The sequence below is a fragment of the Electrophorus electricus genome, chromosome 6 (assembly GCF_013358815.1).
Source record: "Electrophorus electricus isolate fEleEle1 chromosome 6, fEleEle1.pri, whole genome shotgun sequence".
NCBI lineage: Eukaryota > Metazoa > Chordata > Actinopteri > Gymnotiformes > Gymnotidae > Electrophorus > Electrophorus electricus.
Window position 1 is genome coordinate 21,776,053 of NC_049540.1, and position 20,828 is coordinate 21,796,880.

The following is a 20,828-nucleotide window of genomic DNA, read 5'->3' on the forward strand; positions in this document are numbered from 1 at the left end:
CTATAGCTGTTGGAGAAAAAAGTGAGTGGTTTGGCACTATGGGTTTTGTGGGTGTACTACAACCATGCCCAGTACTGCTTGTTTTGGAATTCCCCAAAGAGAATACATAGAGTTAACAGCTGCATCCTGATGTGTGATTACACTGCATACTAGTCCACATGGCAGATGTGCAGCAAAGCCAGGATGTGTGGAACTCAGAAGAGACAGCTGCAGCACAGCAGGGTGAAAGGCATGTCAGTACACTTCCCACACTCCTGAAATCTGCTGCATGTTTCATGGGCAAGAAAGATAGTGTTTTGTTTTTGGGGTTTTTTTTGTTTTTTTTTTTGTTTTGTTTGGTTGGTTTGGGGGTTTTTTTTGGGTTTTTTTGTATAATAAGCCTATAAGATTTGTGGTAGGGTTTACTGAGTGTTACATAGACCTACATGTGATAGGAATTAGGAAGAATTAGGAGTTCAAGAGACAGCCTACTTTTAAATCCAGTTAGGAAAAAGTATAATCTGAAATGTGAGCAAAAAGACAAAAAAAGCAATGTAATTGACAGAAAAGGGTTTTAACAAACCTTAGTTAATATAAAATTAAACAAAAATTATCTTCTGATCTTCTTTCTTGGCCCAGACATGCTTACATACCTGAACATTGTGAATTCCAAAACAGACCTAATAATTATGACAGACTTGTTCACAGCCTTAAACCATGCCACAGCCTTAAACCAGTCTTTCAACCATGTCCTGTATGCCAACTGTCTCTCAACTGTGTATTTTATGTAATTTGTCCTGTATTACTTACCTAATGTCCTGCATTTAGTGTGACACATTGTTTTGACTATACTGCACTATTTTTTTTTTTAAATTCTGCTATTATATGTTTTACACTTGAGGTGTCGGTAGTATAACACCTAAAGTATATTTTGTTATACTGTACACACCTGTATCATGAGAAAAGTGAATTGAAATTATATGCATTTTATAAAATCTTCAAAGTTTTGCAGTTATACATTTTATTATAGCATTTGTGGTTTGTAAGGAAATACATTTTGAGGTATTTAAAGTTATGATCAAAGATAGGCTTTGGTATTCTGAATGCTGTTTTAAGTCGGCCTATATGTTGCACAAGTCTAATTGTCTTGAATTTTCAGTTTATGATACTGTGATGCTGAACAGCACTAATGCTGTGCTTGTCCTGTGCTGGCAAAATGGTTAAACGTTTTCATTTCAAACCATTAATGTTTGTATTGTCAAATAGTTAACTAATTATATTGAGAATTCTGAGATTACATTGCATATTATTTCAGATGCCGCTGTCTTTTTCACTGCTAGAGGGCGCTTATAACGCACACCAAGACGGAAAGGCGGGATTTGCTTAGAACCAACTCAAACAATTGGCGGGTAAATTATGTTGTCGCGACGTGTGCAATGTTGAGACAGGACCGAAGGTTATACATACCTCGAATAAATTACTTAAAAGTTCTTTATCTTATTATGAGTACATTCTATTATCTAAGTGGACAGCTTTCGCTATGGCACCTATCAGAATTAAACATGTTGTCTCATTTACGTCCCAGGTAAACTAGCTAAATTAAAGTGTTGGAGCTAGCTATGCTAGTATTTTATTGAGCTAGGTGGCTTATTAGTTAGCTCATATAGCTAGCTTGCTAGCTAAGATAGAGTTCTGCAACCAACTCAGATTTTTCATTGCAGAACTAACGTAAACCTTTGCTATCGCTTTAATTAGCTAATTAGGCACGTAGCTAGTATTGCTACTAAAATGGTAAAATGTTAGAAAGCTACAAAGGTTAGCTACTATTATTATTTTTGTTAAGATATTAAATTGTCTTTGCAGGATCTAAAGAGCTGTGTGGCCAATCTGTGCGACACCACTGTAGACAGCAGACCGTGGCTGTGTAGTCCATTAGACCGCAGCGGGGTCCTTAAAGTAGACCTTCAGCTGGAACGAGCTTCTACCATCGGATACATTGACGTTGGTGAGTGGTTTAGCTATAGAAATATCTTAAAGTTAGCGTCCTAAGGTTTTGGGGTTTTTTTTACAGTCACCGTGACGGCCTTAAATAATTCACTCTTTGGTTCGTGTAATTCATGCGTAATAAACTTGGCAATGAGGGAAAAAATGTACTACTTCTCCAGATAACCTGTAAAAGATAAACCGATGAGACTTCAAGACTAACAGAAGTTGATTTTGTTTACAAACGCGAAACTGCCAGTGTGGAGAATGCATAATATGTTGTGTCACCACACCATATTATATTATTCACCACATAAATGGGTTGTTAGCTGAATGAACCTTTGTCCATACTGGAGAGACTAATTACCAGTAGCCTAACAGACAGCAGGCAATATATTTTGTAGCCTGATGGCCACAAAACGCTTCTTTCTTAAGCATGTTTTTAGCACCATAGTACATTTATTTGAGATTCCTTTTGCCAACCTACAGTCTTCCAAACATGTCGCTGTTCATATTGTGTATTTGTTGTATATGTAATGTTTCATGCTTAAGTGTTTTATGCATTTAACTCACTGTTGCTCTTTTGATTTTTTTTTCCCCTTTTAAGGCAACTTTGGTTCTGCATTCATTCAAATAGACGTGGGCCGCTCTTCATGGCCATTAGACCATCCTTATGTCACACTGCTGCCCAATGCGACCCTGATGAGTCCCTCAGATGCACGATGTGGCACAGGAAAGCAGGGTGTTCGAATGTTCAAGAAAGGTGCCACATAATGTTGCCACAGTCACTGGCAAGATCTAATTACGTTACTCACAACTTCTAGAGCCTGTGGGCACCACAAATGTGAAATCATCATCCTCTGGGTGTTAAAAACATTAAAAACTAAGTATAGGTTTGTAAATGTGTCGTGTTCTGCTTGGATATCCTAAGTTTGACTAGATTTAATAGAACAGAAACTAAACGTTTTAAGGTAATCCGTTATACATACATTCACCAGCCAATAGAGTACCGACTGTTACAAAATGAGCATTTAGTTTTTTATATATCACAAATTCAGTAGGAGCTAAAATAATTCTGTTTTATGTCCACTGTCAGCTGACTTCTTGCCTAATGGTGCAGAAGAGAGCTGGGACAGGCTACGGGTCACCTGTAGTCAGCCCTTCAACAAGCGCTGTCAGTTTGGCCTGTCCTTCCTGCGCCTTCGTACTGCTGAGCAGTACAGTGATGAGGCTTCTGGCCCTCTGGAGGGCATGGCTGCTGAAATCCAGGTGACAGACTGCAGGAATGTGCACTCATATCTGTGCAAAGATCTTGCAGTTGGTTTATCTTCAGAAATAAGTCCAGACTGATGTGGTTTAGCCTGTTCTGGACTGGCTGTTTTTAATAAGAAGTGAAAAGTGTATTTTCTAAAAAGTGTCAGGGATGGCACTCACTCAATTTTATTTGTACTGCTGGGATTTTATAGGCTGATACTGGGAGAGTTGCTTGGGTCTATAAATCTGAATCTTTTGAATGGTTTAACAGAGCATACCACATAAGATGCAGTCTGTAAGGGAGTGGCTTTCCAGCCCTGCTGTACAACACACCTTTGGTTCAGAGCTGAGGTGAGCATTTATAAATAGCATTGATAGTATTACAGTGCAGTCTAAAATGTTCTTGAAATTATAATAAATAGATTTGTCTATAAATAGATTTATTATTATTATTATTATTATTATTATGTGATGATCCTTGGCCATGGTGTTCATTTCTGAAGAGCATACAAGGATCTTACTCTCCTCACTCTTTCTATTTCTCTCTCAATCACCCTCTCGCTCGCAGAGGTGACTCCCCAAGAGAGACCCAGAGGAATCATGGGGGTCTGAGCAGGGCAGAGCGCATGCTAAAAGCCACCCAGTCTATCACAAGAGCCCCCCCTGATGCCTTAACCAGCCATCCTTTTAAAGATGAAACCAAGTCCCAGAACACACAATTTGGTAAGAGTTATTTCAGAGGATTTCAGAAAGGCACATTTGAGAGTGATAAAATCTGCATTTATTTGTTTTAGTGGCACCTTCAACTGGAAGTAAAACCAGCACAACTCAGGCGCATAGGAGAAGATCATTAAAAAGGTATGTGTGTGACATGAGCTTACAACCACTGAGTTGCATAAACTTTGAAAACTTTACAAAAACAAATAGGTCTTAATGAAACCACACCTCACACTTAAGCAATGAAGAGGTTCCTTTACAGTGGCTATTATGTCACAGTGTACTATTTGTCATTTTTAGCAGTTATGTATACATACTGTATGACAGGCATAGGATGCGTCTGACATCAAACCAGTCAGATTCTTGGAAAAAGTTAGGTAAGCAAATCCAAGGGACATAAACTAAATCACAGAAGAACCAGTCCAGGGTAAAACAAGAAGACAATCAAAGGTGGAAAACAAGTCAAAAGGAGCAGGCGAAGTAGAAAGCACTGGGGAAACAAAACAGGTCTGTAACAAGCAGTCAGAAAATGCACAGGGAAACACCCAGTACACACAATAGAATAGCGGCTATACTTCTCAGAGAATACACGGAACAGGAGGGAATAAATAGTATTGCCATAATTAGAAACAGGTGACATTTAATAATCTGATGAGTAACTGGTGAAGTTGTGCTGGGGAAGCCGTGAGTTGTAGTTACGAAATGGGGGCAACTGCATGACAATGTGCTAGCAACATTATTTTTCCTTGATTGAAAAAAAATGTCTGGATCTGTTTGCAGTTAAAAATGTAAAGAATATGTCAGTATATTTCTAAGTATCTGTTCTCTAAAAGGAAGCATTCGTTTGTTGTTGTTTAAATGCATATTTATCATTGTATAATCATAATAATCGAAGGCCATCAGGATGTCATAGATGCTCTGTTTTTCAGGCAAAATCAAGCAATCATGGTTTCTACTCCAAAGAGGACCAGATCTTCAGTCAGTGAGAACGCTGCACATAAAACCATCTTAACTGGTACACCAACCAGACCTGGAACCAGGAACAAGATTAAGTCATTTAAATACAGCCCTATCAAAACTAGTATACCAGCTACGTCACCTGCACAGAACAGTCCTGAGTCTCCTGAGACCATATGTCCGTTATGCGGAGGTAAGGGTGTGCACATGTGCACTTTTCATTTTTAAAGTGTTTTTTCCCCTGAATGTCAGTCTGCTCTTTTTATGTCTATCTCTTTGTTTCTAATCCTCTATCTTTGTGTCTCTATGCCTTGCAGTGTCTTTCAGCCAAGACTACTTGCCCCTCCATGCTGCTTCTTGTCAGGATCCTAGTCCAGTTGGGTTTTTGGATGCTACAGAGACAGAGATCATGACCTCTCTGACTACTTCCCCAACTCTTAACATCAACAGAGATGAGCTCACAGTGCCGTGTCCTGTGTGCTCCTTCCGATTCCCTACATTCTGCATTCTGGAGCATGCCAGCACTTGTGGTGACACTGTATGGGTGGACTGAGTAGGTGGGCTGGTGAAGGAAGGCTGTGTGTGTGCAAGAGTGTTCATGCTCTGTGTAGCTGATGAAGTAATGACCAGTGGAGCAGTGGAGAGGGGAACATGTCCAGTGTCCGTAGCCTGCTGAAGACAGGCGATGGTATCATTTGTCAGCTGTCTCCATGCTTTCCAATGACAATATTTGGTATCATGGAGGGACTAGCTTATGTCCCGGCCAGTGGATTGAATATAAGATGCAAATCAGAATAGCCTCAGAAGATGCTTTTATGAATGTTGTTTAAATCCTGTTTAAGTTTCTGTGTTATGTACTCAAATGTTGACAGAACTGTAACAAACAAAAAACATTGGTTGTAAATACATAATTATAATGTTATAGTTGCTTGCTGTTTTAACTTACCTTTTTGTGCCATTTACTGTATATATTGAATATCAGTGGAAAATAAGTTACACATGAATAGCCTCAAGATTGTATGGTGGTTTTTTTTATGAATGTGGTTCAAATACTGTTTAAGTGTATAAATACTATTTATGTACTCAGTTGTTGACAAATCTAACGAATAAATACACAATTCTAATGTTATAGCTGCTTGCTGTTTTAACTGTTCCCTCTTTTTTGGTGTTTACTGAAGAAGAAAAAAAAACATACTGCTCTGTTTTCCTGTGGTTAGATAAGGCTGATTTTAGACAGATTTTGTGGTTCTATTGAGGTGTAAATGTAGACAGGTCTGGTTTAGGATGGAAAGATGTGCAAAAAAAAACAAACTAATGGAGAGACATGAGATGTGAAACTATCAGTGTTACGTTTTTAATTGGACATGCCCTTTGGGAATTGTGAGCTGTTATTTAGTTCAGGAGATAATTGAAGGTGAATTTACGCATTCAGGCGTGTTGACCTGTTAACTCTTCTGTTGTGTAAACCGCTGCAGTCATCCCAATGCAGCACGCGCAATCATTCTGTTCTACTACGGAGTGTTCCAGGAATGACTGGTTCTGTTTTAGCTGGTGTTTGAAATTTCTGGTGGAACTTGAATGTGGATTTCCTGATTTTTCTTTTTTTCTTTTTTTTTAAGCAGCTCTCAAGTAATATTTTTGTTAAGTTTATTTATTTTTCCTGTATTTTGACATGATGGAAAACCTCACGGTAAGATGTAATTTGTGGTCAGATAACGTAGGATGTGTGGTTTTATAGAAAGTCATATATATATATATATAGTAGATGTGAATGAAGCGTTACTATAAAGTTAAATAAGTCAGTATATATGTATGTCATGTGATGCTTCCTCTGCATCTTATTCCCAAGTAGTGCTTATTTTTAGTGCTTATTTTTAAAGTAATGCTTACTTTAATTTGGGGTGAAGGGGCTATTGAGGCTGAGTGGGATTCACATGTGATACAGAATCTGAAGAGTTATACTTTTTTTTTTCTTGTTTTTTAAAACTACGTGTCTAATGAAACCTGTTGAGACTAAGTCGAATTAACCTTAAGATCAGAACACCTCTGTGTCTAAATGGTTTATTGTTACAAGGGATAACAAGGGAGTTTTAATATTTTTGATGCTTTTTCCTTTTTTTGTGTGTGTGTTTTTAAATGTGCCGAATGTGTTTTTTTTATTGTGAAACAAAAACTACAACAGAATCTTTAACATGATCTAAAGTCTCACCTCCTTATAAAACATTGAATATACACTAATGTAAGTTATTTTGGTGGTTGGGTTTTGGCAACGTAATTGTCATTATCTATCTTACAGGCGGACCAATGGCGAGAGATTGTGAACAAAAAAATGCACTTCCCACCAGAGCTCATCAATGCCATCCACAAGGGGAACATGTCCAATGTCCGTAGCCTGCTGAAGACGGGTGATGGTATCATCCGTCAGCTGGACGAGTCAGAAGACAGGCAGTGGAGAGAAGCACTGAACCTCTCTATCAGACTGGGCAATGAGGACACAATGGACACTCTGCTTCAGGGAGTCAAGTTTGATTTCCGACAGATCCACGAGGCTCTGCTTGTGGCAGTGGACACCAATCAACCATTCATCGTGAAGCGCCTCCTCGACCGACTGGATCAAGAGAAAGGAAACAAAATGGATGTGCGTTCCTTCTCTCAGGCTATTTTTGACCATTCCATTGATGACTCTCAGTTTGCACCCGGGGTCACACCACTGACGCTGGCTTGCCAGAAAGACCTGTATGACATAGTCAACATGCTCACGCAGAAGGGCCATGTCATCCCTTGGCCACACAAGGTCTCATGTGCGTGCCTGGAGTGCCGGAATGGCCGCCAGTATGACCTGCTGAAGTTCTCACTGTCACGCATTAACACCTACCGTGGCTTGGCTAGCCGGGCCTACCTGTCCATCACCTCTGAGGATGCCATGCTTGGTGCCTTTCATCTAAGCCGAGACCTTCGCAGACTCTCCAAGAAGGAGCCTGAGTTCAAGGTCAGACAGGGCTGTGAAATGTATTTATAGAGAAGGCATTCAGATATGTCTTAGTACAGTTCAGAACCTAAATGTCTAGTTATTTTTATCCCCCAGTGCTGTTGATGCATTTTTAAATGCATTACAGATCTAAAATTTTTGCATTGTGCTAATTATTTATGAGGCATGATGAATAACCTCTTTCAGCCCCAGTACCTTGCCCTTGAGGAGCTGTGTCAGGAGTTTGCTGTGGAATTGCTTGGAATGTGCCGAAATCAAAGTGAGGTCACCACCATTCTGAATAACTGTGGGTTTGAGGATGACAGCAGTGAAGATGAGTTTGACAAACAGACATTTGAGGAAGGCATACCGAACTTGAGTCGCTTACGACTCGCTGTCAACTACAACCAGAAGCAGGCAAGTCTTTCCCCCAAGGTTCTCCATAACATCCTCACATGTTAAGGATTGAGATAGTGAAAATAATACTTAAGATTATGAGCACAAACTAAGTTACTAAGTTGCTGTTTTGCATGCCTTTGTTAAATGCTCATAGCATCATTGTGCATTAAATATTTTTGCATGGGGTTTAACCACTACATATATGTCCAGTTTGTAGCCCACCCAATCTGCCAGCAGGTGCTTTCCTCTATCTGGTGTGGAAATTTGTCAGGCTGGAGAGGGAGCACACTGGCTTGGAAACTCTTGGTATCTGTGGGGATTTTCCTCACCATGCCCTTCCTCTGCCTCATCTACTGGATTGCCCCAAAATCAAAGGTATATATGTCCTGTTCATACAAACTGGTTTTAGTGACATTGTTTGAGATCTGAGTGAAGGGGGATACTGCTGAAAGTGGTAACATGAACTGTGCACAGGTAGAACTAGACAGTGATGTTAACTTGTAAATATGAAGCTCACTGAGGAATGCACAGACAGTGAAAAGTGCGATAGTAAGAAGGAGGATGACACAAATATGGTGGTGGAATTAGATATCTGAATTACCAGTTCATAAGTAATTTTTCATTTTGCTGAAATGGCAAAAGCTAAACTAGGGGAAAATTGCTCTGAATTTATAGCAAAAATAACACTGCAAATAAGTATAGACTTAGAAAAGAAGTTTACAGATCTCTCCTCTGAGCCTCATCTGTGTACACAAAATTTCTAAAAGTTAGTTTGTGATTTCTAAATGTTAATATTGACATTTTAATAACTGATATACATGTCACTCATGATGAATGTTTTTCTTTTAGGTGGGGAAAACTTTGAAAATTCCAGTGATCAAATTTCTCCTGCACTCTGCCTCCTATTTGTGGTTTCTCATCATTTTGTTAGGGGAGTCCATTACCATGGAGATGTATCGGGATTCATTTGCATCCAGGCAACAGAACATCTTACACAACTCTTTCCACATGGTGTGGGTGGCTGGTAGGTGTATTTCTTTACCACATGACACACACTTTTCCTTCATTAGAAGTGTTGAATGTCTAATAACTGAATACACCATATAACCATTTCAGCTGTAGTGTAAAAGTCATGACCATTACATGCAGGACAGTGCATCATATATTTTCAGGGTTCTTTTGGTTTGAGTGTAAGGAGGTCTGGATTGAGGGTGTGCGAAGCTACTTCCTGGACCTGTGGAACTGTCTGGATATTATGATGCTCAGCATGTATTTGGCCTCTTTCACCCTGCGTGTGGTTATCATGCTGAAAGGCTATTTCCTGTGCCAGTCACCTGAAAGTCAAGCAGAGTGCATCTACTTTACCCAGACAAGTGAGAAATCAGTCAATCATCTCAATTTATTCAAACCTTAGTACTTCAGGACTTTCTCACTTGTACTCTCCCATTTAGGGGCAAAAAAAGAAGACTTGGAATCCATTTCTCATTGCCAAAACATCATCTTAAGCAGTTTTCCCTTGTGTATATCTATTTAATAGCCCATGTCTCCACAGTGCGTGGGGACTGGCAACAGGAGGACCCTCAGCTGATAGCTGAAGTGCTCTTTGCCGTGACCAGCATGCTGAGTTTCACACGCCTTGCCTACATCCTACCTGCACAAGAGTCTTTGGGAACCCTGCAGATCTCCATCGGGAAGATGATTGACGACATGATAAGGTGTACAAGAAGACAGTGCTGAGCAAATTGGAGTGTTGTCTTCAGTGATGGGGAAGAAAACAGTGAACTGAGCAATGTTTTAAGTGCTTGTGTTTTTAATGCTCTCTGTATTTATTTAGCAAAAACAGGTTTTCAGTCTCTTCCTTGCTTGCTGACTTGGATATTCTCTTTCCAGGTTCTTGTTTATCTTGATGATTATTGGCACAGCCTTTCTATGTGGCATTAATAATATCTACGTTCCTTATGTCATCTCTCCTTATCTTGGAAGGTTTGATGTTTTCACAATCTGCCAATAGTCAATAAATATATAATATTGTTGGCATCAGGTACAGAATTTGCACCACAGGTTGTAATTAAATGCAACACACATCACTTTCTAGGTTTAATGAGACTTTCCAATTTCTGTTCTGGACCATGTTTGGCGTGGTCAACAAGGAATATGTGGATATACCCGACTATGTTGTGGCTCAGTTTGTGGGCAGAATCTTATATGGGATCTTTACCCTTCTCATTGTCATTGTGCTGCTCAACATGCTCATTGCCATGATCACAAACTCTTTTCAGAAGATTGAGGTAAGCTTGCTGAGTGAGGTCTTTTTGATTCGCTTTTTCAATGGAATAATGTTATGCGTTCCAAATATGAATAAGAAGCAATGTTATAGTCTTGAGAGTTTGGATTTATCTGCTCTTTTTTCTTTCTCTTTGTTTTTTGTTTCTTTGGTGGAAGGACGATGCTGATGTTGAGTGGAAATTCGCACGCTCCAAGCTTTATTTAAGCTACTTCAGAGAGGGACTCACTATGCCTGTCCCTTTCAACATCATTCCATCACCAAAGGCTGTTTTTTACATCATCCGGTAACATTATTAGTCTCTGTTACTATATCATGTAACAAGGCAAAGCACAATGTTCTTGGAGTTCTGATTTACATGTTATTTCCAGAGCAATTTTCAGAAGAATCTGCTGCTGTTGCAATTTTAGTTCAACTCCAGAGTATCCGCCCATTGTCACTATGGTGAGTTTATATTCATTCCCTTTGAGTCAACTCCATAGATATATGTTTAAAATGTTTACTTGACCTTTAAACTTCTCATTTCTTTTTTGCATACCCATGAACAGATATATGGATCTAAATGCAAATTACTGTGTATACTATAATATCCATTATTTAGTTTGGAGCAGACCTCTACATTTTATGAACTGTATTTAATCTATCCACTGTTTACTAAGGACACTAATAAAAAAAAAAAATAAATAAATAAATAAATAAATAAATATATATATATATATATATATATATATATATATATATATATATATATATATATATATATAAATAAAAGTTGCTTAGCAATCCCATTCCAAAACAAGGATTAATATAGTTATTAGAATAATTAAAATTAGCCCTCATTGGAACTTAGGGGCCTAGTTCAAATGCTGAAAAACAGACCCAGACCATTACTGTTGACCATATGCATTACAACACATCTCTGGGTATCTGCTCAACCCAGACTTGCCCATCAGACAATCAAACAATGAAGCCTGGACCTGTTATTGGTTTGTGTTCTACTGCTTTACAGATAAACTGTTGTTGCTACAAAATGCTTCCTTTTCACAATAATTACTTACTGTTGACTAAGGCACATCTATCAGTGCAGAATGTTTTTTTTTTAAATGAAAAAGGGGGGGAAAATAGGTTTGTGGCAAATGTGGCATCCTATGACTACCAAATTTAAAGTCACAGCTCTTTAGTACAGTGCCAATGTTTGTCTATGAAGATTGCATAGCTGTGCTTGACTTTATACAACTATTGACAATGGGTGTACCTGAAACACCTGAACTCAGTAAGAGTATCCACATAGTTTTGTCCATATAGTGTATAATCTTAATAATTAGAGTTTTATGTCTCATTATCTTGTATCAGGATACACGCATTATTTGCTATGACATTGTTTTCCTTATTGCAGTCAAATGAAATAAATAACGGTGGCACAGATGAGAAGGTGTCATACAAACAGCAAGTCATCCGGGCTCTGGTACAACGCTATATTGAGTCTGCCAGGAGAGAGTTTGAAGAGACAAAACGCAAAGGTATGGCAGAGAAGTCATTTCTACTTCTCATTATCAAAGTCCTACCTACTTTGGGTTTATGTAGTGGATTTAAGGATAAAAAACCTTTTTTGTAATTAGTTTTAAAATGCTACCATATGGATATGTTGGTGATGTTCGTTTATTTACAGATGTTGGAAATCGAATAACAGAGCTAAGTAAAGTGGTTGGCCGCCTTCACACTGAAATGAAGAACATGCACCAGACAATGTTAGACATAGAAGAGGCCCGAGTGGATCCGTCAGGCAAAAGTGCCTCCTCTATCCTTGGAAAGTACATTAGGGGTGCCAAAAACAACTTCATAGGCTTTAACAGTAGTATCTCAACAGAGAGTAGAACAGGCCCTTTGCTAGTCAATGTACACCATCGAGAACCTGATTCCAACACTGATATGGTTGAGGAGAAAGATGCAGGGGATGTGTGTAATGGAAAGACAGATCAGGGTTTGGAAGTGGAAGGAGATGGTGAGGATGAGGCAATGGTTGAGGAAGGAGGATCCTCAGAGATCATGGATGAGGAGGGAGTCATTGATGGAAAGACTGAGGTTACCATGAGCTGTGGACAGGGAGAAATCACCAGTGATGACCATTCAGCAGTAGATATGAAGAACACTGAGCAAGATACAGATAGGGATGCAGGTGATTGTGAGAAGGATGATGAGACAAAGAAGATGGAGGAGGGGAGAGCTACTGAAGGTAAGTCTGAGGAGTTTAGCACACCTGGAGTGAATGTAGTAACTGAGGGGAGAACTGGGATTGTAAGTTTTATGGCTAAACGAATAGAGGAAAGAAATGAAAACGAGACTTCAAATTTTAAAGGCAAGAAGGTAGTTTCTCCCACTAGTAGCAATGGCTCTCATGATACTGGTTTTGGCTCTCAAGAACTAGACCTCTGCCAACAACCCTGAATGACAGATTAGGCTTTCTAGATTTATTATAAACATAGCTGCTATAAAATAAATTTACACCTACCATGAATGATTTCTGTAATGTATTGTAAAATGTGGTATATTTGCTTTCATAAGAATAGGTCCTGTAGCCCAGCCTCCACCTTTACAATAAATTAAACAACTAAATGTGTCATCCTTTATGCACCATAGGCTAAAATTAACATGCTCAATACAAGTCCCGTTAATGTAAAAATATAAGATGACTGTACTTGTATGACATACATTTGGTCTAGGTTAATAAACATCTTAATGCTTAGTATAAAATCTTCCATTGTTTATTATTAGTGCAATTACTGAGTAAACTAAAAGCAGTTACAAGCTGAGTGAGAGCAGTAATTGTCCCTGTGGCCCATGTGCATGTTACAGCTTGCTCAACACCTGCTGTTTGTGACACAGCTGGCCAGCCCAACAAGGATCCCTCTATGATTAATTAAATGTGTCGGGGGGGGGGGGGGGGGGGGGGGGGGGGGCACAGGCTTGCTTCCTTATTTGTTTTACAGCACACCTATGCACTGGTTTTACCAACATACCTGTCTAACATGGCCTGAATTTAACCTTGAATGTGTGGAAAATGTAAGATTAAGTAAATAAATCACTGATAACCATTATTCAGTGCTAATTTTCTGTACAAACAAACCAACCATATGAAGTAATTATGAAGATTTTAGATATAATTATAAACAGACAATTTTATGAGCCACACATCAGACACTCATCACGATTATCCAGAGAGCACACCATTGCAGCTTTGTTCCGCTCCTTGGTCTCCTCTCTGCTCTTGGTGTCTTGCTTCTCCTTCAGTTTCTCTTTGTTGAGGGTGAACTGGATAGGGTTGGCTGCTGGCTTTGTCCGCAGGTAGTACATGCCAGTCTTGAGGCCCTTTTGAAAGAATTACCCTAGCATTAACACCGTGTTTTGCTCACTTATTCCACCATCATACTCAAAGCTTTAGTGAAAACAAAGACACCAAGACTGACACTGCATGACTCACCTGCTTCCAACCATAAAAGTGCATGCTGGTGAGCTTGCCATAGTTGGGCTCAGCAATGTGGATATTGAGGGACTGGCTCTGGTCAATGAAAGCTCCTCTGTCAGCAGCCATCTTAATAACCACCTTCTGGGAGATCTCCCATACAGTCTTATACAACTCCTTCAGGTCATCTGGGATTGTGGGGATACCCTGCAAAATGAAGTCCATGAAGAAAATCACTGCGTTTACATGCACTTGGGTATTAAGATAATGGGAAAGCCAATAATGGGATTTCTACTTTGCAACCTGCTAAGTCTCACAGAATAATGTGACAAACTTCAAATGTCCTGCTACAGCATTTTGTAAACATGGACTCAATGGTTAATAGTGCAAAATGCTGCCTATCCTCTATACTGATGCAAAGATGGAAACAGCGGTTTTTTTTTTATTGAGCGGGTTCTGCATTCAATTCTGCTACACTTCCAGGACAGCGCTACACTCCATTCAGTTACGGTTTGTGAGCATGCTCAGACTGAGTAATCCAAAAGAAATCAGGATAAGAGTACTGAGTTATTTTGCTGATTTCTTAATCTGATTTCTAGGCCAGAATTTGATCTAAGTAGTTGGGACAAGCTGTTTACATGACCACTTGAATAATCAAACAACTGGCGAAATCAAATTATTAACATTACTAAGTGCATGTAAATGCACTCAGTGAGACATGGTAAGTAAAATAAATGGTGCCCATTTCGTGTACCCTCTGATTTGACAAAGTCTTTACTCACCTGGATCGATCCATTATGAGCAATCAGCTGATTTTTCATGTCTTCGTTCCACAGTCCTCGTTCTGTGAGGTCTTTCAGCAAGTGAGGATTCACAATCTGAAAGATGGACATTACGATGGACATACGATGACTTCAGTAGATTTAGTATTTAAACACATTTCATTAAAAAAATGACTGCTGTACACACATACACAATTAAGATGAACAAAGTGGACTTGTCTCATCAAAGAATCATAAGTGACAATCTTACCTGAAACTCTCCAGACAGTACCCTGCGCGTGTAGATGTTGCTTGTGTAAGGCTCTATGGACTCATTGTTACCCAGAATCTGCGCTGTGGAGGCAGTGGGCATGGGGGCTATCAGCAGACTGTTGCGCACGCCGTGCCTGCAGACAAAACCAAAGCCTGGTTAGTCAGACACATCTGACATTTATGCACTCGAATCATGATGAGGCAGAACAGAGCAGAAAGGAGAGTTCTACTAAAAGGCTGACTTACTTGGCAATCTTCTGCTTCAGGGCCTTCCAGTCGCATAAGTCTGTTGGGGTCCTGTCCCACATGTCATATTGCAGGATCTGACGAGAACAAAAACATGCTCTTAAACACAAGCACAGTATAAAAGAGGTACAGAATACCACTGCTGACTGCCATGCCATCAATGTCAGCAACGGGTGTGGGCTAGGATACAGCCAGGCAGCCCAAACCTAGACAGGAGTAACTGAGGGTAAAGGGTCTTGCTCAGGGACCCAACAGCGGCAACTCGGCAGCAGCAGGGCTTGAATAAGCAACCTCCCAACCACAAGCCAAGCACCCTAACCATTGAGCCACCACTGCCCTCTGCTCTTAAAGCCCCAACAAGCTCAAGTGAAGCCCTGTCAGACCAATTATCTAGATTGCAATTGAGACAGCAGGATTTTGTGGTCAGCATTGACGTTACACCTGAAGCTGATCTAGATTAAATCGCAAAGCCTATTGAGCTGTGCTGTGGTTTGGACACTTACACCCTTGCTGACAGGAGAGCCAACGTAGGTCTCATATGGGCCATGCTCAGCAGCCAGCTCACAGCTGGATTCCATGGCAGCATAGTAGATTGTTTCAAAGATTTGCGTGTTGAGCAGCTGAGCTTCTGCACTTTCAAAGGGGAAACGCATGAGGATAAAAGCATCAGCCAGACCCTGTACTCCTATGCCAATGGGCCTGTGACGCTTGTTAGATTTCTCTGCCTTTTTTTCGGGGGGGGGGGGGGGGGGGGGAAGAGAGAGAATCACAATCATAATCAATCATAAAATATTTTCTACAACTGCAAATTGTAGGAAATATTCCACAACAAAACTAAAAATGAAAAACCAACTCACCTCTGGGACAGGGTAAAAATTTATGTCAATGATTTTGTTCAAGTTCCTAACAATAACCTTTGTGACAGATGCCAATTTTTGGAAATCATAGGTTCTCTCAGGTGTGACGTACATGTTGAGAGCAATGGATGCAAGGTTGCACACAGCCACCTAAAAATATAAAACAAGAATATTTTAGATTTTATAAATACATACATTTTAAAAAGGGGTTTATACAAGAAAAAACCCTGCAAAATCTCAAGCCTATGGACTATTTTCCTTTTGCTCATAAGGTATCCACTGACAACATTTAACCATTCTGACATTACTCTATTAAATAATGTGGAATATATGAACCTCATCTTTGCTGGTATACTCTATGACTTCTGTGCAAAGGTTGCTACATTTGATGGTGCCCAGATTCTGCTGGTTGCTCTTCCGATTGCAGGCATCTTTATAGAGCATGTAGGGAGTGCCAGTCTCTGTCTGAGACTCAATGATGGTGTACCACAACTGCTGGGCCTTCACCACTCGCTTCGCCCTGCCATCCTGCTCATACCTACAGTGATGCAAGCATTCATTCAGATCAAAAGACAGCTTGTGTAAAAGAGATGTGTAAAATTTAAAAGATGAGCTGAAAAGATTTTTTTAAAATTATGTTCAAATTAAAATGTGATGTAACCTTGACACAAACTAAAACAAGGTCATTCCTGCTTTACACATGCAAGAGTGTACATCATCTTTTACCTCGTGTACAGTTTTTCAAACTCTTCTCCCCAGCATTCATTTAACCCGGGACAGTCATTTGGACACATGAGAGACCAGTCCTGAAAACACAATTAATAGTACAAAATTATTATTATACACTGGAAAGGGCAGGGGGCATATTAGGACCTGAACCGGTTCTCAAAAAGCATCTCTGAGCAGGATTACTGATGTACTTTGCTACTAATAGAGCACAACCCCCCCCCCCCCCAATGGGGGAAAAGAAAAAAAAAATTCTGGGATCATTAGCGTTAACTACACTCCTATAAATGCTGCGTCTCCCCCATTTCTTGTGTCAAGATAAGCAGTAATACAGCTCTTCTCTGATATGCTGTGCCTACCGCATTGGTCTCCACTCTCTTCATGAAGAGGTCAGGGATCCAGAGGGCATAGAACAGATCTCTGGCCCTCTGCTCTTCTTTACCAGTGTTCTTCTTCAGCTCCAGGAAGTCAAAGATGTCAAAGTGCCAGGGCTCCAGGTACATGGCGAACGCTCCAGGCCTCTGAAATTGATGTCAATCAGGTATGAGATATGGTTAATATCAGAAGATCAATGTGAATGTTGAAGACAATACATGTTGAAGTGTGCACCACATTCCATAAACAATAGTCGGTAGGTACGTATGCACGCACGCACACACGCTCTCTAGTGTCTAGTCTTACCTTGTTTCCTCCCTGGTCAACATAGCGTGCTGTGTTGTTGTACACACGGAGCATAGGAACCAGTCCATTTGAATTGCCATTTGTCTGATAAACGGATAAATGTTAGTTTTGATTTCCTCACTTCTGTGATAAATCAATTTGGGCTGTAATTAGATGAATTTGAAAGGCTTACTCCTGCAATGTAACTGCCCGTGGCTCTAATGCAGCTCACTGCCACACCGATGCCTCCAGCAGATTTTGAGATAAGGGCACATTGTTTCAGTGTGTCATAGATCCCTTCAATGCTGTCATCACGCATAGCCAGCAAAAAACAGCTGCAGATATCAAATACATTCATAAAACCAGGTAATTTTTTATGACAAATCAGTAATTATGCAAACATTTGGTTAAATTTTTATCAGTAAGAAGTTGCATCCCTAGCAAATAAATACATTATAGACACACACATGCTAACACTCTGGCATACCATCTGGTAAACTAATCACCTTATTGAGTACAATTAATGGTGTTTTCAAGAATCATATATAAACACCTGATAGAGAGCAACTGCCTACCAAGTACACTGGGTTTAATGCTTGCTTCCGATGCCAAACTGCCCCCTCATGTCTGAATTCTGAAATGCAACATGTCTCCCTCTGTTATGTACCTGGAGAGCTGAGGCCTGTTGGTACCGGCATTAAAGAGCGTAGGTGAGGCATGAGTGAACCACTTCTCAGATAGCAGGTTGTAGGTCTCAATGGCAGCAGCAATATCCTCCTTATGGATCCCAACTGCTACTCTCATTAGCATGTGCTGAGGCCTCTCTGCGACTGTACACAGACATGGAAAACCAGAGTGAATTCCATTTCACACTCTTTGCTGCTTAAAATCAGAAACATCCAGAAATAGCTTGAATACCTTAATTGTAAATCATACCTTTTCCATTTATCTTAAGCAAATATGACCGTTCCAAAGTCTAGAAAAATATAGAAATGTACAGTAGTAGCAAGGCAATTTGTTTACAACTGTCATAGTGGTCTGTGGTTATCAACCATACACCAAGTGTTCTTATGAGACTTAAAACTACCTTGAAGCCAAAGAAATTGTACGAGAAATCCCTGTCATAGATGATGGCTGAATTGAGGCGCTGTTAAGAGGAGAAAGAGGGTATAACCAAAAAATTTAGTATAATAGTTTTAGACAATACTACACAAGCAGAATGTAGGAAAAGAAATGTGTCAGTTCTCTTACATCCTTATTTTCCAAGACTACGTCAAGGGTCTCTTTGGAGATCATAGGTGAGTGCCATTTATTCAATGGATTAACATAGTTATAAAGGTCCTCCATAACATCTGAAATTAGTGTAAGAAAAACACAGACAAGCTCTCAAGTAGCCCTTCAAATATGCTCAGGAGATGCACAAGGAAAGCATACATTCCATACATGATTACTTACCACTGAAGACCTTTTTGGTCTCCTTGTGCAGGTTGGAGACTGCAATGCGGGCTGCCAGGATGGCATAGTCAGGGTGTTTGGTGGTGAGAGTGGCTGCAGTCTCTGCAGCTAGTGTGTCCAGCTCAACAGTAGTCACACCGCTGTACAGGCCCTGGATAACCTTCATGGTGATCTGAGTCTGTGAACATAGAAACATGATGCAAATGTTTAGCAATATATCATTCAAGTCACAAAAGTAGTAAAATTAAAAAAATTCTTTTTAAAAAGATGCAAAGGATTGTTTACTAATCATACAAGGGGAAGGGCCATAAAAAATTTATACACACAGGATCAACAAATTCAGCATTAAGTCCATAGCAGAGCTTCTGAATACGTGAGGTGATTTTATCAAACATAACACGCTCCTGGCGTCCATCTGCAAAAATAGAAAACACTGGTTACTATGTAGTTTAAATGCCTTAAGCTTGCTTGCTGTTGGCCAAACAAGAGAGAACATATCAGAGAGCACCACACAGCTTTGACAGCTGTTTAGTCTGAAAATTACTCACATTCGAAATGCATTGGTTAAGAAGCAACGAGTTTAATGTCTAACCCATGAATAGCCTTTGTCCATAAGAAAGACAATATGGAAACTGGTTTAACTCAGTTCTAATAAATATTTATATGAAGAGAATATTGAACTAAAAAAATAATTAGGATAAGTCTATGTAAACGTTAACTAGCATTAGCAGATGGCTAGCTAGTGTTCTTTACAAATCGCCACAGGCCATTTGGCGCCAACAAAAGTGACAATAGAATAAGGTAGTTAGGTTAGCTAGTTAGTAAGTTTAAACAAATAAATCCAAAAAGCGGTGATGGCAACATATGATTCGGAAATTTGCTAATTCGTTAGGTTAGATAACTACCTTTAACTTAAATGCGCTTTCTGGTAGATGGCCAAAATGTTGCGAAAATTACAGTACTTATTTATAAAATAGCTAGCTAGTTAGCTAACCCAGCTAGCGGTTAGCTAACCTATGCAATTAGTCAAAAACTAAGAGCCGTCTTCAGTTTCGTGGTTTGATGCTTTCTACCTTTTAGTTAACTTGGCCAGCCAGCTGATATAATATTCTACTCCTCTTTTCTCAATTGTACAAAAACAAAACATCTGGTTGCTCCCGATAGCTATCTAGCGATAAGAATATATCCATGTTAGCCATCTTAGCAACATTGGAAAAACCGTTAGCCAGCAAAATAATGGTACAAATTAGACTTGGCTAGATTGACCATTAGGTTAGATAGCGTCAGCCAATTTCCAAAGCCATGGCAGCTAATTTTCACTCAATGGTTTCACGATACGTTAATATTATCTGCTAGCTAGTTAGTCCGTTAGTAAGATATTTTCAACATATTTAGCAACAAATAGCTAACTAAAGAACTGACACCTTACTAATCAGAAATGCATTTACCATACAAGAGGCGTGGCTGGCTAAAAAAAACTCACCTCGCTTGATCACGTGCATATTTTTGAAGAAAAGTGCAAAACAAATTCTAGAATCAGAACTGAGGTCTGGCATCAACTCTTGACCAGCTGAAGTAGGAAATAAAGCTCGAAAAACTTCAAATCGCGCCAGAAAGACCGGAAATGACGTGCGAGAACTGAGGGTTGTCTATGGTGGCCGTTTAGGTTGAAATCTATGGAGCCGTTTAGGGTGAAATCAGTGAAACACTTGCACACACGCACACTACTTGCACATACCTATGAAACACTTACACATACCTATGAAACACTTGCGCATACCTATGAAACACTTGCGCATATCTATGAAACACTCGCACACACCCATAAAATAATTGTGCATATCTATGA

The 20,828-nt window shown here is 39.7% G+C and overlaps 2 protein-coding genes across 2 annotated transcripts; one reads left to right on the forward strand and one right to left on the reverse strand.

Annotated features, from left to right (window-relative positions):
* The first annotated feature begins 1,403 nt into the window (after nucleotides 1–1,403).
* Nucleotides 1,404–13,484, forward strand: LOC113575158 (short transient receptor potential channel 2-like). The gene is made up of 22 exons (XM_027006502.2): nucleotides 1,404–1,564; nucleotides 1,843–1,984; nucleotides 2,570–2,725; nucleotides 3,059–3,231; nucleotides 3,488–3,567; nucleotides 3,785–3,939; nucleotides 4,011–4,074; nucleotides 4,863–5,083; nucleotides 5,208–5,441; nucleotides 6,537–6,580; nucleotides 7,187–7,879; nucleotides 8,066–8,275; nucleotides 8,468–8,632; nucleotides 9,107–9,281; nucleotides 9,430–9,630; nucleotides 9,810–9,972; nucleotides 10,148–10,240; nucleotides 10,353–10,545; nucleotides 10,700–10,827; nucleotides 10,913–10,985; nucleotides 11,938–12,061; nucleotides 12,211–13,484. Exons 1-22 carry the CDS (start codon nucleotides 1,520–1,522, stop codon nucleotides 12,984–12,986), a joined length of 4,308 nt encoding a protein of 1,435 aa, XP_026862303.2. The 5' UTR covers nucleotides 1,404–1,519; the 3' UTR covers nucleotides 12,987–13,484.
* Nucleotides 13,485–13,678: 194 nt separating this feature from the next.
* Nucleotides 13,679–20,583, reverse strand: rrm1 (ribonucleotide reductase M1 polypeptide). The gene is made up of 19 exons (XM_027004545.2): nucleotides 20,463–20,583; nucleotides 19,306–19,394; nucleotides 18,980–19,157; nucleotides 18,776–18,876; nucleotides 18,612–18,671; nucleotides 18,461–18,500; nucleotides 18,192–18,354; nucleotides 17,718–17,859; nucleotides 17,546–17,629; nucleotides 17,224–17,385; nucleotides 16,865–16,944; nucleotides 16,475–16,676; nucleotides 16,139–16,288; nucleotides 15,785–16,006; nucleotides 15,282–15,358; nucleotides 15,034–15,169; nucleotides 14,784–14,879; nucleotides 14,020–14,208; nucleotides 13,679–13,907 (listed from the first exon to the last, which is right to left on the reverse strand). Exons 1-19 carry the CDS (start codon nucleotides 20,533–20,535, stop codon nucleotides 13,719–13,721), a joined length of 2,433 nt encoding a protein of 810 aa, XP_026860346.2. The 5' UTR covers nucleotides 20,536–20,583; the 3' UTR covers nucleotides 13,679–13,718.
* Between the last annotated feature and the right edge of the window lie 245 nt (nucleotides 20,584–20,828).